An 18206-nucleotide genomic window follows, 5' to 3' on the forward strand; every position below is an offset into this window, starting at 1 on the left:
ACCTTCTATTGTACTAAAGAAACATTAAATATCCCATTTTGAGATGGATAAAATTCAAGAGTTTCCTAAATAATCCTAAACCCTATTTTTTTTTTAATTAATTAAACATATTTTGATTTGGCTTTTTGATAATGGATTCTCCCAAACCCCTCCAATGTATGCAGCCAGGGCTACATGAAAAAGTGCAAAAGAGAAAACTAAAATATCCCACACCTATAAATACAGGGGTTTCTAAATCCAAATCTTCCCCAACAATCTCATCTCTGATCTCTAAAACGTTATATATTTCTTTCTTTGAGGATTTTGAAGAATCCAATAATAATAATAATGGAGGGTTCAACTAAATGTGGGTTTTTGGGGTACCTATTCTTATTGCTTGTGCTCTTGCCTGTGATGTGCTATTCTCAAGACAATTTTGTTTACTCTAGAGCCACCTATTATGGCAGCCCTGATTGCTATGGAACACCATGTATGCCCATTTCATTTCTGTTTTCTTTTTCTATATTTTCCTCTTTCTTTTTTTGTTTAAATTACCAATTTTGGTTTTGTTAGGAATCTAATCTTTATAATTTTCAAAATTAGAATGCAGTGGATGTTTGTTTGATGAAATATACCTCATATAAATAGTCTCTATATATACTATGATCAAACTATTTCTCATAAATAGTTCTTAATATAGATTTTATTTACTACTTACTTCTTACCTTAAAAGTGTGACACTGAGGTCCTACTTGTTTGATTATATTTTGGTTTCAGTTTTGATTTGACTTCAAGTTTTGTAATACTATTTATACTTTGAACCGTGTGATGCTTATAAGATTAATCTTTGACTAAATAGTAATCCAACAGAATTTAATTAAATTTCATTTGACTATATTAAAGATAAGTCAGGAGGAACTTTCTAAAAGTTTTCTCAATACTGTTAAAATTACCCTTTTTCAAGATTTTTCTTAGATATTTTAAAAACACTTAAAAGCAAAGCTTTAAAAGTACTCCGCTATTGTTTTTTTCAAAAGTCTTTCATAGAGAAATTGCTAAAAACATCACCACACTTTTTTTTTTAATATTCACTACTAGAACTTGATCATGTATCTTGATCAGGCAATATTTTTCTATAAAGTAAAATTTTAAGTACTCTGATGGTTACGTTATTGTATATTTATCAGCTGGGGCTTGTGGATTTGGTGAATTTGGAAGGACAGTGAATGATGGCAACGTTGCTGCAGTTTCATATCTTTATAGGAATGGTTCTGGTTGTGGTGCATGTTATCAGGTATATTTTCATTTGAAATTAATTACTTTTTAACATATATTTATTGAATATCATATTCAAAATATACATATTTATAAAAATATATAACTAGTGAATATAAGTCTTTATATAAGGCTTCAATTTATTTAAATGATTTGTAAAGTTAAACGCTTACTGATCATCATTTAAAATAATTTACATCCAAATTATTAAAATCTTGGTGTGTGAATTGTGATGGTATATATATTTTATTATTGTCCACTTGCTAATAATTAAGTATTATAAATAAATATATGAACGCAGGTTAGGTGCACAAATCCAAAATATTGTAGTGGAAGTGGAGCAATTGTGGTGGTGACAGACCATGGTGAAGGGGATTACACTGACTTTATATTAAGCCCAAGAGCCTATGCAAAAATGGCTCATCCAAACACAGCCTTGCAGTTATTTTCATATGGTGTTGTTGATGTTGAATTCAGAAGGGTTTCTTGCCAATACCCATATTACAGTACTCTCAAATTTAAGGTTCATGAACATAGCAGATTCCCTGATTATTTGGCCATTCTTATCATTTATGTTGCTGGCAAAAATGACATCACTGCTGTTGAACTGTGGCAGGTAATTATTAATTAATTAGACACACATATATATACTTATTGATCAGCTGCTAATTGTTATTATATAAAATAATATGGCTGCAGGAGGACTGCAAAGAATGGAAAGGAATGAGGAGATCCCATGGAGCTGTTTGGGATATGGCAAATCCTCCTAAAGATAACATAAAACTGAGGTTTCAAGTGAGTGGAAGTATGGGATATGGAAATTGGGTTGTGGCAAACAATGCTCTCCCAAATTATTGGAAGCCAGGAGTTGCTTATGACACTGATATTAACCTCTATTAATGCAAATCAAACTGTAGCAGGAGTTGATCATCAAATTATTATTTAGCATTATATATAAGTTGTTTTTATAGATATATGTGGTGATTTTGCTTTTGGTTTTTATTTAGGGTGTAATATTTTAGAAGTTGCTATGTTTGTTGTGATGGGCAATGATGTGATTTGTGTACTTTTGGGAATTATGGTATGTGATGGAAAAGAAATATGGAATAAAAAAGTTCAACTTTTACTTTTTTTTTTTTTTTTTTCTTTTGGTTTATGGATCAAATAATGCTTTTACAAAGTAGTGTATTGCGATGTGTACCTAGAGGGGTAAACAAAGTCTTGTCATATTTATCATTATTAGAAAACAAAATCCTATGTTAGATAGAGAATTGAAGTGACATCACATTTGTGGTATATAAGTGAGAACATAACAATAGTGTATGTTAGTATGAACTTTTTTTTTTTTTGAAACCAAAAATAAGTTTATGAGGTCATACTTATGACTAAGTGGACAATAGATTAATTACGTTGTGAAGAGATAGGTGAGTGTTACACATTATGCTTACCAATTGGTATATCATATCCTATGTTTTTTAATAACTTAGTAGTGAGTGAAAGGAATTCAACAAAATCCTCGATATATCATTGATTTATTAGGTTGTGTGCTTTATTTGAGTGTATTTTCCACTCGTCATGATAAGAGTAAGTGTGATTGACCAAGATGTGCTTTGTAACGAAAAAGAGCAAGCTTTGATTGCCTAGGAGTCATGGGTAGTACACTTAGAAGGTTAAGGGGCCAAACGAATATTTTTTGACTATAAATGTGTTGGGTGTTATGAATTTTTATTAGTTTTATTTCACTGTGTTATTACTACGTAATGGATCTAAAAACAAGCAAAAAAATCAATGAGTTTAGAATAGAATAGGCATGTTTTCGTAAATAAGTTCTTAAGATTTTTTTTTTCTATCTTAATAGCTAGAATGAAATGACACACATTTATAAACTATATCAAGAGTGTCACAAGATATGATTTGAAGTTTATAGACGAACAAATTGTGATCGATGTTTCTAAGTTATAGAGAGAGTGATTCTATATGTTAAATAGGAAATAGTTTGGTAGTTGATCTTCTGACTATAGTTTTATGGGCGTGTTGTTAGCACTTTAGGTTAGTTTGTATTTAGTTTTATATTAGTGTACTGTTATTTTGATGTGTGATGGTATTTGTGTATATATAAGTGTGAAATATTGTTGGTTTTTTTTCATATATTTTTTCTAATAAGATGATGATGAACATTTACGCTAAGTTACCAAACATAAATTTAATTTATAGAATTAATTGAGTTTTGTATATGTGTATTCATTTAAAATAGGTGTGTACAATTACATGAGCTTATGATATTTTTAAAAAAAATAAATTTTTAATATTTAGGCTTGATGATCTTCTTAGATGATCGATTTTTGGGTCTATTGATCTTCTTCAAAGATCGACCTTTGGATTTTTGGGTCTATTGATATTATTGAATAACTTGAATTGGTATTTGATTTTTGTTAATCTCATTCGATCACTCTAAAACTTTAGGAGAATTAAATTAATTATGATGTTCAAAATTGTGATGATAGGAACTTCAAATTTAAGAGTTTTAGAGCTTTAGTGGTTTAATTTCTAGAACTTCAAATCTTCATAGAATTTTTGGCCTTTAGTCCTTCCAACCTTTTTTTTTTCCAAAAGTGAAGGGGTAAATTTCTATGGATCGTAAATGGGCTCGGGTCCAAAAGTTGGGCTTGGCCTCATTCTTTCCTTTGCCCCAAATTTATCCAATGAGCTTGAATTGGGTTGTCCTAACCAATTTTAATTGATGGTTGATTTAGGAATTAAATTTAAATTAATTAAGTATATAGGAAATTTTTTAAAAAAATTCAAATATAACAAAATTTGTCAAATTCTATCCATGATATAAGTCTATCACTGATAGACCATGTTGCAAATATTGGTCTATCACTAATATACCATATGAAGTCCATCAGCGATACAAGTCTATAGTGATAGTTTTGCTATATTTGCAATTTTTTTACAATGTTACTATATCTTTAATTATTATTGCTAAAATGGTCATTTATTGTAAATTTCCATTTTAATTTTCCTATCCCGTCTATTTAGAATTTTTGGATAGCTAAAAATTTAACGATTAGATTCAAAATAATTAAATATATAGCAAATTTTTTAAAAATGTGTAAATATAGTAAAATTTGTCAAATTCTATCAATGATACAAGTCTATCACTGATAGACTATGTTGCAGATATTGATATATCACTGATAGATCATACGAGTCTATCAACGATACAAGCCTATCAACAATAATTTTGTTATATTTGTAATTTTTTAAAATATTTAATGACCATCAATTACAATTACACTATGATTGTCGTGTAAATTCAACGCTAGTATTTAGCTATAGACTTCAAACATTTAGTTTTTATTGTATATTTTTAACAAATATTAAATTTAATTTCTAGTAAAGCTATTGTTGATTAAAAAAAAAAGGTTATCTTTTAGGATTTTTTTCTATATATTTTGATAATATATTCATCTATTATATTTTCTTTTACAAAAATTCCTCTAATCATAGCTTCAATTAACTTTAAGTGACTAATTGAGATTTTTTTTATTAAAACTTGAAATTTATTAGAATTACTATCCTGAATTCATCAACTGATATATGTATATACTCAAGTACAAGACGTCTCACAATCAAATCTTCTAATTCTAAATTGTCTTAGAATTGCTTTGAATTAAAATGATTAGAGTTACATAGACTAAATATAAAAAATTTAAAAATATAGAAATTAAAATAAGAAAATTTCAAAATATAAGGACGAAAATAATATCACATTTATTTATTTTTTAAGAAAATAGTTTTAAATTAATTTAAAAAAGAGAAATTAAATTCCGTACAACGAATTTGAATGATGACCGTTAAATTCAACGAAATGGCGGGAAACCCATCATCAAGTCCTCAACCGTTCGAACCTTTTCAGATTCCGATTCTCAATTAGTCTATGCTCTGATTTCACCATCAACACTTATTTTTCTTCAATTTTTAGTGATTCTGTGTCACGACGCTATTAATTTCACCAGAATATACATGCTTATCCCCGATCAACGTCGACCGGATAGCGATTCGGGTCGAACGAGGTTCGAGGAGCGGTGATCTGAGTGGCCGCTTGATCAATTTATCAAAAAGGTCAGATCTATATATGGGTTCTATTATGTAATTATATGGATAAGATGGATGAAATTTGTGTCGCGATTTGGTGTATTACAGTGATTAGAGTTCTTCTAAATTAGGGCTTCGATTTCAAACTGGAAATTGGGGTTTCCGGAGGTAAATTCAATTTATTGAACTATTCGATTGATTCTGATTCTATAGGTTTAGGTATTTTTAGTGATAAATTCTGGTTTAGATTTGTGAACTGAAGGGAGTTGTGATTGGAAGTTCTTGGTTCACGTAAAAGTATTCTTGAAAGAGAAATTCCAATTCATTGCCTTTTTTTAGTAGTTTCACATGGGTCTGATTTTGAAATGAAGTAGCCAGGTATTTTCTCTGAAAATTAACTGTGTTCTTTGCTGTTCTAGGCTCATCCGTTTTTGGAAACAGAGGAAATCCTCTTTGCTTATTGTTCTTTATGGAGCTTCTAAATGGTGAGATAGAGATCTAGAGAATCTTGTTTTTTGGTTGTCAAATATTTTGAATAGACTTACTTTGAAAGGGGAAATTTGTGATAGAGATTTTGTTGTTGGTTAACTGTTCTGTATGTGTTGTGTTGTGATAGAGATTTTAGGATTATCTTGTTGCTTGAATTGCAGACATTATTCAACTTACTTTGGAAACCCAGAAGAGAAAATGTGTATATAAAAGTTTAGTTGTTTGCTTATATAGTCCTCTCTCTGGAGCTTGTCAGTGGTGAGATAGAGACTTTTAGACTTGTGTTGAGTGTTCTTTCTTGAAGAAATTACTTTCAACAAGCTTCATTCCAAAACCAAGAGGGGGACATTTGAGTATTTTCCGAGTTTATAGATGAATAGAATTTTGTCAGTCTACTCGAAAAAATTGCTCCCAAATGAGATTTGACCTGGTTTCACAAAATATGTTCATCTAATCTCGCTAACATCAACAGACTTTTCTTTTCTTATTCTTTTTTACTCTCAGCAGTCAGCTCTCTATTTTCCCTCTTGTTCTTGCTCCATATATTCTCCCTCACTCTCCCTCCTTTTTTTTTTCCACAGCAACTTCCAACCGAGTCCTCCGAGTGGAAAATAGAGAACGGGTGCGCGTGCGCGTGCAAGAGCAAGAGGAAAATACAGAAGTGAGAGCATGAAAACAAAGAAGTACAAGAAACGGTTTTCTGTTGTTCTCTAAGAAAAACAGGTCAAATCTTTTTTTGGTGCAGTAGTTTTCTGAAGTCATTTGTACGAAATACCCAAATAGTATGTTGTTTGCGCTCACGCTCATTGTTGTGTATGGAATTTGTAAAGTGGAGAAATGAGGATTCGTAGATTAATGTTGTTTGTTTTGCATAGAAAATATATTTTCTTAGTGAACTTATTCTGAAAATCCAAAAGGTGAAATTTGACTGTTGTTATGTTATGAGCTTCATCTTGGTTTCATTTATGATTCACTTCTCAAGTTTCTTTGCTTTTGAATGTTGAATGAAGAATTTTGTTACTTCTTAGCTAAGAAATAAGACTTGTGCAGGTCCTAAAGTGATGGGACTAAGAAAAGGATAGTTGAAAAAAGCACATGTAAATCTTGTAGGATGGAGAAGAGTAATTTAAATAAATAACAATCAAATATTGATAGACTTTTATCAACTCCTATCCACTTCTATCAATGATAGACATTATATCACTATCTATCACTTATAGTATCAATGATAGACTTTTATCAATTTTTATAATTGATAGGTAAAGAATTGTGAAACTTTTTATATTTAAAAAGTTCCATTCTTCTAGTTATTATCGAAAAACATCATTTTTTTACTCTAAACTTTATGAAAAAATTAGCTAAACGAGAGTAAAGAAGGTCAAAATATATTTAGTGTAAAATGACCCATATATCAACATTTTGTTATTTTTCTCATTCATTTTATATGGTTCTCATCTCTTAATCTCTTATCTTCTCATCTTTTCTTAACTATCTTCCCTCCTCGACAACAAGTTTTCTTTTTCTTTTAATTTTCTTAAAGTAAAATGGAAGAAACCACCAAAAACAAAAAGAAAAAACAATTCCTTTTCTTTCTAGTCTCTGAGTTCTAACTAATGCATATGCTTGGTTCATGAATTTTGAAGATATATCTGTGTAGTAGAAAGAAAATAGTTAGTTTTGCAAACTTTTTACAAATTGGAAGATGAGATGTGAACCACAATAGATTGACACTCACATTTAAGAACAAGCTACATGTTTAAACAGATAAACATACATAATTTTTATTTCTTAATCTTTTTTTTTTTGTTTTTTTTTTTGTAAAAGGAAACTAACAAGGGACAAATTGAGGAGTCATTTGTTTAATAGTACAAAGAATAATGGAAGAAGCACAAAATTTGAAAGAGGTATTTCTACAAATTAAAAGTAAAAATGGTCCATTGCTATTAGTTTATGTGCATGGCCCTACTTATCCCTTCTTTTTGACATTTTTTTAGAAAGAAACTTGACTTCTTCCCCATCTTGATAGAATTGTTTCAATATATGCCTTGTGATCATCAAAATTGCAACTACTCCAATCCAAAAATTATTTGAAAGTGTCGTAATTGTAACAAACAGTTTTACATTAATGATTTTATGAAAAAGACATTTAAATTTATATTCAATAATTGTCATCGTTTTTTATCTAAATCTAATGGTTAATAACATTAGGTCATCCTCGGCCAACCTAAAGTCTTTTTAGAGAAGGAAAAGCTACTAGTAAGTTGATGTAGATGTACTTTTGTAACAAGATATTTACGGTTTCTATTTAGATATTAACAATAGAGTTATTTTTCAACTTTTCTTTAAATTTAAGACTATTTAAAATTTTTGAAAGTTTAAGAATATTTTAAAAATAAAACGTCAATGAGTTTCCATCCAAAAGTAACGGTAGATGTATTTTTGAGTTCTTTTGAAAGTTTAAAAAACTTTTAAAATTTTGATATACTTTTTACACGAACAAGTTTTATAGTTTTTTCTTTTTCTAGCCATTTATGGGATTGAGAAGTTTGAACTTCCACTTTATCAAAAGTAAGAGATGGAAATAACTTATTTCATTTATACTTTTATCAAAAGTAAGAAGGAAACAAACAAATGGACAATCATGTTTTGTTGAATCAAGAGATGGAAATTATAACTCAAATCAATAGTAAATAGAGGATAATATTTGATCTTTGAAGTTTTGAGAAAAAGGGTAAACATCATAGTGTGCAAGAAGATTGATTGACCCAGAATTCAACCTGCCCTGCATACAAAGATCTTGTAACTATCAATTCTTCAATACATAAAAATTCAAGTGTATATATGTTACAAATCTGGTGTTAAACCTATACAAAATTGTCCACCCAAATTCATGTTTCCATTATTCAAACTTCCAAGGGGTGAAGCAAAAAAGAAACCTACCATTCGACCTCATTTACTGACTTTTCTTTTACAATGCAAAGTATGCGAGTCCGAGCCATAGCTCTATTAGCTAAAAGCAGAAGGCATACTTGTTATGAAAACGAAAATACAGTTGTTAGTGATGAACAAGATGTGGGTGAACTGAGCTACTACATGTGCTGGCCTGCCTACCACCCGAACGAGAGGTTGGGTGAAGGAGCTCAGCTTGCGGGAATGAACTATTTGACCGTACATCAAGCAATAGATCTTGATCTGAACTTTCTTCGACGAAATGTAAGGATTCAAGCATGAGGGAGCTTCCATCAGGAGGCAAAGCAAATAAACTTCTAGGACTGAAGCATGATCCATCATTCTCTCCAGGATCCTTATTTTCCTTCATCACCAACCTTTTGGGACTCTTCAAGATGGTCTTTGCCTCTGAGGATGGAAAATATATACTGAGTATGGTTTCAACCGACCCACCATGAATTTAAACACGATAGCATTCATGTAACAAAGTCTGCAGCAGATTATAATTTGATTTTGTATAGACTCAATCATCTTTTTAGTGCTCATCCTTAAAAGAAAGAGATGCATAACTCTGTAAGTGATTCATATCTTGTGGGAAGGGGAAAAGAAGCCTCTCCTTAAACTAAGGTAATGCCCACACAATGCAATCCAGATTCGGGCAAAACACTGTATTTCTTAAATTAACTATGCAGATCAGACTCACTAAAATGATTCATCGAAGTTTGTACTGAGTTTAAAGCTAAGTTAAGAAGATACAATTATTATCATCCTGCAAACTGAGAAGCATAAGCATTTTAATTTTACCTGGAATATTTTGATTGTAGCTCTCACACAATTGCTTAACATTCGTGAAGTTACTCGACACCGACGCATTGGCATGGGAAAGAAAAGGTCCTTTACTACCATTTTTACATTTCTGCAGGTACACAATACTCAATTAAGATACATATTCGGATTTTTTTTTTCTTTGTTATCATCAAACAAAAATCTAAACACTATAAATCAGCCCTAACCTTCAGTTGATGATAGCGTTCAACCCATTTGGATTTTGAAGAATTATACAAGACAAGCCTTTTCAAGGTTTTGCAGTCTTCAACCTTTGTTTCAAGGAAGGAAACATCGAAAACGCCCTCGCTAAGTAGTTGTTGGAAGGAAGTTAAGTTCTCCTTGAAATAGGGGCTATCAAACATGCTCTTGAGGCTACAAATAAAAAAACACAAAAATCTAACATGTGATTTTCTTGGACCATCCCCAAATTAATTTCATACACAAAATAGGAGTGTAGTGTGGGACTGAGTAAACTAATAATGTACACAATTAGTTCAAGTCAAACAGTACATATATACTAAAATCCCTTGTGTCTTTCACGCGATGGAGCGATCATGAGTCAATGACGTGGTATGCTAAAATGGGGAGTCTATGCTTTTTTCACACAATGGGCACCATGTACAGTTAAATGATGTTGCCCTCTTGAACTCATTATCTTTTTCCCCGTGTGTGATGTTGGGTAGGGAGTAACAGAAGAGAATTGATTGCATTAATGAAAAGGATCCTTACGTCTCGGGAAATTCAGCGATATCAATCTGTGGTAGGTACTTCATTAATTGCTGTTGTTCTTCATTTGTTAGTTGTCTTGCGAACTCTTCGAAGTTTATAATGTCCTAGACACAGAAACAAAGTATATTTGCACTATGAAAAAAATGCTGAAGCATTGTCTAACAGGAAGCAGATACACAAATATTTATCAGTATTCTCTAGACCAGTTGGGTAACAATCTAAGTTTTATCATTTTTCGTATAAGCAGTCACCAAGTCATGATATTCATGAAAAAAGGAGAGTCATACTTCTTGGAGGGTGAAAAACAAAGCCACTGCGATTTTGGAATCATTGACATGCAATATCTTGTTTTCATAATGGAATTGAGCGAGCAAAAAGATGTAACTTACATTTATATCTACATCACACAAGGGCGAGTTATGGTTTCCAAGAATTTGTAAGCATTCGTGATGAGAGTCATTCCTGCAATTTGAAGAGAAGAAAAAAATGGTGATTAACAATTTTCTGCAATGTTTACAGCATGAAATTACAATATTTTCCTAATATAATTGAAATTCTTATTCATTGTTAAGTATTTAGCCACATCTTTTGGGTATTACTCTGACATAATGAAGGAAACAATGTCTTATGCCTCTTTCTTCGTTTTCTTTTCAACATCATTTTGCTGAGTTTTTCACATTGGCCAATTCACAAACGAGGGGGAATTCTCAATTTTGAAAAGTACATTGGACCTACCTTTTAATTTGTTCTTGTTGTACTCCCGATCCATAAGGATTCTTCATCTTTCCAATCCTAGACGTTGGGAAATTTATACCCTTGTTTTCACTACATACACGAACAGTTGTAGAATGGGGTGAATAGACCTCATTTACCAAGCATTGCTTGTTATCAACTGAAATTGAGCTAGCTTCAGATTCCTCTTCTCGAGCTATAGAACTTGGATGCCTAATGAGAATACTTCCATGACCTATCTCAACAGAGACCATAGGTTTTTCACTCTCAAAAAGCAAATCATCCTCAGAAGCTTCGGAGAAATAGGAAGATCTCTGCTCACGTAAGATACTATATAGATCTTTAGTTAGTTTTTCAACCGGGGACTGCTTTGGACGATTCACACAGGTCCGCTTCCTGGAAGGCACCATGGACTCCCACACTATTGACTGAGCTGGACCTTAAGATGGCCAAATGGTGAAAAATTACAGTCAGAATGACATTGGTCATTCACAAACACATAATACAACAATAGCCTTAGTTCTGACTCAACTAGGGAGATGATGCCACATCGAAAACAAAAACCAGAGAAACAATTCATTAAGTTCAATTACCATATTAAATCCTTGGCAGTAGTGTCTCTGTGCCTTCTACTGGATTTAAGTTTGTTTTGTGATTTTCAGTACCAATGATGAAGAAACAAAGTGATACCTATGCATTGGACTTAAGTCGGTCTTTCTTTTGAAATGCACTACCTTTTTGCCAAAGTTTTTACTATTTTCTTGACTCTTGGGGGGTGTTTGGCCCACCAACTTCATAAGTCAATGTTAAATACCTCAACTCCCACCACCTTCAACAGTGTTCAACATTAAAGTTTATCAAGAAACCCCATCCTCCCCTCTTTCTTTCTCTCTCCCTCTAACTCCAACCAAGCAACTCTACACTTCCTAATTCCAACTAAACAACTCTGCACCCTAAACACAGACTTCCAAACTCCAACAAATTAACTTCAAACTTTAGAACTCAACTTATTGCCCTAAACACCTTCTGAGAATCAACTTGAAACAAAATATTTGTTTAAGGTTAAATTGACAGAAAATATGATACAAGGATGAAAAAAGTGACAGTTTTAATAATGTTTAGGAAATTAAGCTATTATAAGTAGACATAAGATTTCAGTGGAAAAGTTTCTAAGTTCTACAAATCATCAAGAATGGATTTCAGTGTTTAACCTGTCAAATCACTAGCATCCGCACTGCTGAAATGGGCACAACTCTCAGGATTAGATATGGCCGATCCCGAACTGGATCTATTGCTTGTATCTTCATCCACTACTCTATGATAACCCTGACCTTGGTCGGGAATCATCCACCCAATTGACCCATCTGCTTGTTGCAGCTTTCTTTTTAGCAGTTTAACTTCTTTGTTTTTGTTTATTGAAATGCTCTTCATCCTGGAAACCCTGTGGTCTTCATATTCATCGGGATCAGCCCGAGCGTGCAAAGGGGTATAGTTTGCAAGTGTTCCTTTTGTTCTCCATCGGGATCCACATGCATTGCATAATACCGGTTTATCGGGAGGTCCATTACGCCAAAGAGGAGTGCCTGTCCCACCACTTGGGCATTAGATACTCGAAAGTTAAGATTAATGTGTAATTACAGGAGATCCATAGTGTGTGATAATTAAATTATCTAAACTAACAACAATGGAACTCTATAATTTTCCATACAACAAATAAAAAACAATAGTCACCCAATCTTACATAACAACAAAGTAAAGAACACAGTTTTTGGTGGAAAATGAATAGAGATGTTATTACAAAACGCTTTCCACCAAATTTATTGCCTTGTACGAAGAGTTGATATCGCACAACCAGAGTTGGTTTAGTGTATACATTTAGCAGCTGCAGGCAAATTTGATCAAAACCAGTGCAACATGAGATAAATCATAGTTATGGAGAACCTAATCCATGGAAAATATGTTTATGAATTACTTGAGTTAGAAACTACAGCTCCACGTTGAATCAAGAAGAAAGTTACATTGACCTCAAGGAGAATGGTTAATCTATTGAAACATGTTAGCAATTACAAAGTGAGAAATGCAAGTAAGGAGACAGTAATAAATTGATTTACATGCTCATCCACTTTAGAGTATGCATTACCAGTGAAAATTGAAATTGTTGCTCCACTCATAAGTATGAGAAAGATCAGTTAATCCCATGTAGTAAATTAACCATAGACACATAACATACCACAAATGAAACTGGTTTTGGATTATTCATTTGACTTCTAGTAGGAAACCAAAAAAAGAATAGGATCTTCTCCTTTGACACTCTGAGCTGGTTTAGAACCATTAGAGATTAGCATTGAGAATTTTTTCCACTAGCATAATTGATCTGATATTAAAACTGTAATCCTAGAACTCATACTAATAATAAGAACCAACAAAACTAAACATTGAAACAGAAACCAACACAAAACCATTGAAGCTTGTTATGTCAGGGAAGTTCACAAAGTTAAATGATGAATCACACAAGGTATAAAATGTATTTGATCACCAGTCACCAGCTAGACTTGGAACACAAAAACATGAATTGTGATTGAACTCAACACCAAGCTCAATTACAACTGATGAGAGATAATGCTGCACATTATCATGTACCCAAAAACAAACCAGTCCACAATTCAAAAAACATACAAATCAGTATAAATGTTAAGCTCAAAGGATGAAACCACCAGTCAATTACAAGACTATTGGTTGATGAATGAGTTGAGAGATAAATACATGCACTTCCCGAAGGAATTTAGCTCAAAAAGTACCCCCACCCACAAACCACTCCAACAAATGCATAAAGTCAAGTGGGAAAACAAGAGAAGTGAAACAATGAAACACTACAGTTCAGAGAGTAATATATATCTTTGAGTGAATTTTGTTTCTTCTTTGTGTTCTTTTATAAAATCCTTTCCCAATTAACAAACCCAAAGAGGAATTTACACATTCAAGCAAACAAGAGCATTGGCAGAAGAAAAGTTATAGAAACCAAGCTGAAAATCAACACTCTTTTGCCCAAAAAACAGAGAAACCAAACAGAAAACAACACAAAACTAAACAACTAAACAACTTCACAAAATGGAGGAACAAGAACTCACTTGTAACTCCACAGTGACAGCAAGGTCCATGCTTTCCCATATCACTCTCCTTTTCCCTTTTCTTTTTTGTAATTATTTTTCCTATTTATTTAATTATTTAGTTCAAGAGTAAAAAAGAAAATTCGAAGAAACTTTGACTTAAATAACTTATTTATTCACAAAAAAGGAAGAGGAAAATCAAGAAAATTATGAAATATGATTGTTTTGTTAAAAATCTGTAAGCATATACACTAGATTACAAAAAAAGGATTGAAACCCAGAAGAGAAAATTATGCATAAAGAAAAAGGAAGGCAGAAAATGAAAAACCCAGAAGAGTTATATGTCCAAAAGTCCCAAAAAAAAAAAGAAAAAAAAGAGGATAAAATCAAGAAGAAATGAAGGAATTGAGATGGGTTTTTGGGTTAAGAAGCAGCGAAATCCAATGGAGAAAAAAGGACCATTAAAGGAATCTAATAAATGGCTGTGGAAAAAAGAATGGTGAAATGGTTGAGGAAGAAGAAGGGGGTGGGTTGAAAGGGAGCCTAAATTCTTTTATTGTTTTAAAAATATTATATATATTTTCTAAATATTAAAAATTAAAAACAAATACATATGTAAAAAGAAAAGAAAAGGAGGGATGAGAAATTATTCACCTTTGCTTTATGTTTTCTTTGGTTTACTATTGAAAGAAATTCATTTCCAATGCCTTTTTACTAGATTATACATTCATTTATAGTTCGAAGTAAAAATAAATAAATATAGTTTTTAAACAAAAATCCAATTTGACTGTGGACTTTTCTAAATATTTGAAGTCTTTTGCTAAAATTTTGAAAACCCCACAATTAAATTATTTATTTGGCCCAAAAAAAATACCATAGAATATATAATAATAAATAATTATGGCTTGGAATTATTGAATATTATGAGGAGGCCAAAAAAAACATATATAGTTCCATTGGAAGATGGAAACATTGAGCTTTTTGTTTTTTACATAAACATTTTGAGATAGAGAGGGATACGACATGTCGACTGCTTTGGGCATATCATTTTCATTCTCATTTCATTATCCCATTTTTTCCTTAATTTGTGTTTCTCTTTTTTAAATATATTTTTGTTTACTAAAGAAATATTAATTTCTTTTACCCAAATTGTTTTGATAACCATTTTTTTTATGTTTTAAAAAATTAAAACAAAATTGTTGGAAGTATTATTTATAGACTTAGATTTTAAAAGCAAAAAATAAAATGGTTTTCATCACCATAGTTTTTAAATTTTCAGTTTTGTTTTAATTTAATTATTTAAGTTTTAAAATATTAACTTGACTTCTATATTCTTTTAATAAAATTGTAACTTTTTTAAAATTAAAACCAAACAAATATCACGGAAAAGGCCATAACAGGCCTATATATATATATATGAATACATCCATATGTGTATGTGTACATTCACGCGTACATCCACACATGTACATGTGCATGTATATAAATATTATCAAGATAATGATAAGTTGAGGTTTTAAATTTTTATTCAATTTGTTAGTAAAAATATTGCTACGTTAGAATGATTATTTGTATGAGGGCCGAAAAATGTTAAGATCGATAAAAAAAATATTAAATACGTTTTAAGAGTTATGAAAATAAATTTAAACATTTTAGTATGGTGTATACTTTTTCAAAATTCAAAATGATATATATTTTAAAAAAACCGGAGATAATTAAAAATTAATAGTTCAAACTAATTGATAATTTAAATTAATTGAAAAAGTATATATGGGTGACAAAATAAAACTAAAAATTGGTATAATAAAAGTAAAATTATTCTAAGAAAATGAGACCCTAAGATGTGGTGACTTAGTTTTTCATAGTAACTTTTTAAAAATGGGTTGAAACTAAATATCGATAGAGATTGGTCCTCCGTGTGACCGAAAGATAATTAAACAATGGTTGATGGGAACATGTTAGCCATTTATTTTTTAAAGAAAGAGAAAATTGATTGACAAATGAAGAGGGTTAGTCATATATACCTAAAAGCCAAGGTGTCACCAACTTAATTGCTAAGAAATTAATGAAATCAAATTAAAACAATGTTTAGAAAAATAAAATGTAAGTATTATTTTATAAAAACCAAGTTGGTGGGATCTCAAAATGTGTTATTTTTTGAGCTAAACAACAACCAAAACAAGCCCATAAATTAGGTTGGTTAGATGTTAACCTACAATTCTTGCTTTTGGCTTCATCTATGACTTTTTCTATAAAAAAAAAATTATATATATATATATCAAATAACCATTCTTAAATTTGCAAATCATTTTTCAAAATTTGTAAATATATGTGTTATATTGGTGTATCAATACTTAGAGAAAATAACCATGTTGTTCATTATCACACAAGATAAAATTAAGTACTTTTTTATATACGATAGATAGGTATAAGAATGTTTCTTTATGTCTTACTCTCTCGATTTTTCACTGGTCTAAGAGGGGCTTAATTAATGATTGGAACATAAACAAGTCGTCCATTAAAAGATCAATGGTACCTAATAAGACGTATGTGATTAGAGAGGTAAAACAAAATTTAATTGTAATAATGAACGACTTATAACGGGTCGACTTGGATCTAATGGTTATGTTCATAGACCCAACTTGCTCTGGTGCTTGTATAAATGCAACTCTAGATTTAAGATAAGAGTATCTCGAGTTAATGAATGAAAATTAATTAATTAAAATTTATATCATTTGTAGCTTGTTGACCCATTTAAAATGTCAATACATTTGTTCCCTGAGTTGTTATTTTGGTTGAATTTCTCTTCTATTGGATTTAATTAAAAAAGAAGCTTAAAAATTACTCATTTTTTTCAAAAGAAAATCTATACATACATTTTAAAGTGGAAAGGTAAAAAAGAAAGTTTGGAAGAAAAAGAAATGTATGTATTATATATAAAAGCAATGGGTTATGGGCATTATTGTGTTAAATGAGAGAGAGTATGTGTATGCAAAGGTTAGTGGGCACATGGAGTGAGATTAGACTCCACACACAATGTATGGAGATAATATAGCTTATTCTTTTCAAAGCAATCTCTTCTTTCTTTCTTTCTTTCTTTCTTTCTTTCTTTTTTATAGTACATATTTAAAGCCCCATATCATTTTAAGAATAGTTTGGGATATAATTTTCAACACTAAAAGTACATCTTTAATTTGGGTGTTTTTGGTAGGATCACAATCAATAATTTTATTTACATATTATATTCTTCATCTCACAACCTATACTAACTTACTCTATTCAAATTCATTATTACTATGTTACTAATTTACCTACCTCACTACCATATATTAAAATTAATTATATTATGTAAGTTAAAATATGTTTGTAAATATTCATTTTCATTACTCCATCCAAAAACTATTAATAAAAATGTATATCCTTGAATAAAAGTTGGAAGATTTTTACTTTTATCCTATTTAACTTTAATCTTAATTGACATATTAGTTCCTTAGAGTTAATTTGTAGTTAAATTATAATAAGTTCTTTTTTTTTTCTTGTAAAATTTAACTTCTTTTTTTTTCATGTGAGAAAGTAAAATGTAAACTTAAGGATGAAGAAATTGGATTGTTAAGACGAAAAGTTACAACAACCATCACTCAACCAAGCACATTTCTTTAGGATTGTAGAGATAAAGATGTCGTGTATGCTTAGAGATAAGAGACACCTTGGAATTACGAAATTAAATGGAAATTATATATTTATGATTGAGAAATAGAATTACCTACTTAAACTCCTTTAAGGAACTCGACACGAGGCCGAGTAGGAGAAGTCTTCTATCATGTTAAGTTTTTGTTGATGTGATAGTATTAAGACATATGTTTACACAATCCGTTTGTTAGTAAAAAAAAAAAAAAGACAGTTTATCAGTTGTAATCATTGTTACTTGTTTTGAATTTTTTTCTATCACAAAAAGGAAATGTCTTTGGTCATGAATAATAATTTTGAAAATCTATTTCTCGATTACTTTGCTTCAAC

At 30.7% G+C, this 18206-nt stretch overlaps 2 protein-coding genes and 1 long non-coding RNA gene across 3 annotated transcripts; 2 read left to right on the forward strand and 1 right to left on the reverse strand.

The window, feature by feature from the left end:
- The first annotated feature begins 262 nt into the window (after window positions 1-262).
- LOC101215548 (expansin-like B1) lies at window positions 263-2390 on the forward strand. Its single transcript, XM_004148335.3, has 4 exons — window positions 263-469; window positions 1167-1273; window positions 1556-1870; window positions 1954-2390. Exons 1-4 carry the CDS (start codon window positions 328-330, stop codon window positions 2152-2154), a joined length of 765 nt encoding a protein of 254 aa, XP_004148383.1. The 5' UTR covers window positions 263-327; the 3' UTR covers window positions 2155-2390.
- Window positions 2391-5164: 2774 nt separating this feature from the next.
- Window positions 5165-6810, forward strand: LOC116402867. The gene is made up of 3 exons (XR_004215530.1): window positions 5165-5382; window positions 5775-5840; window positions 6426-6810. It is a non-coding gene; the product is annotated as an uncharacterized LOC116402867 (long non-coding RNA).
- A 1794-nt stretch (window positions 6811-8604) lies between these two features.
- LOC101215311 (GATA transcription factor 26) lies at window positions 8605-14735 on the reverse strand. Its single transcript, XM_004148334.3, has 8 exons — window positions 14211-14735; window positions 12294-12665; window positions 11086-11521; window positions 10740-10812; window positions 10351-10454; window positions 9807-9993; window positions 9598-9709; window positions 8605-9201 (listed from the first exon to the last, which is right to left on the reverse strand). The coding sequence occupies exons 1-8, from the start codon at window positions 14248-14250 to the stop codon at window positions 8900-8902; spliced, it is 1626 nt and encodes a 541-aa protein (XP_004148382.1). The 5' UTR covers window positions 14251-14735; the 3' UTR covers window positions 8605-8899.
- Between the last annotated feature and the right edge of the window lie 3471 nt (window positions 14736-18206).

This window comes from Cucumis sativus, chromosome 3, assembly GCF_000004075.3.
Source record: "Cucumis sativus cultivar 9930 chromosome 3, Cucumber_9930_V3, whole genome shotgun sequence".
In the NCBI taxonomy this organism is placed as follows: Eukaryota; Viridiplantae; Streptophyta; class Magnoliopsida; order Cucurbitales; family Cucurbitaceae; genus Cucumis; species Cucumis sativus.

Coding starts and splice junctions, on each gene's coding strand:
- LOC101215311 (XM_004148334.3), bottom strand. CDS start 14,250: ATGGGAAAGCATGGACCTTGCTGTCACTGTGGAGTTACAA. Junction 11,522..12,293: donor GGATGCTAGTGATTTGACAG/GTTAAACACTGA, acceptor GGCCATCTTAAG/GTCCAGCTCAGTCAATAGTG. Junction 10,455..10,739: donor TGTGTGATGTAGATATAAAT/GTAAGTTACATC, acceptor TTCTGTGTCTAG/GACATTATAAACTTCGAAGA.
- LOC101215548 (XM_004148335.3), top strand. CDS start 328: ATGGAGGGTTCAACTAAATGTGGGTTTTTGGGGTACCTATTCTTATTG. Junction 470..1,166: donor TGATTGCTATGGAACACCAT/GTATGCCCATTT, acceptor TATATTTATCAG/CTGGGGCTTGTGGATTTGGT. Junction 1,274..1,555: donor GTTGTGGTGCATGTTATCAG/GTATATTTTCAT, acceptor ATATGAACGCAG/GTTAGGTGCACAAATCCAAA.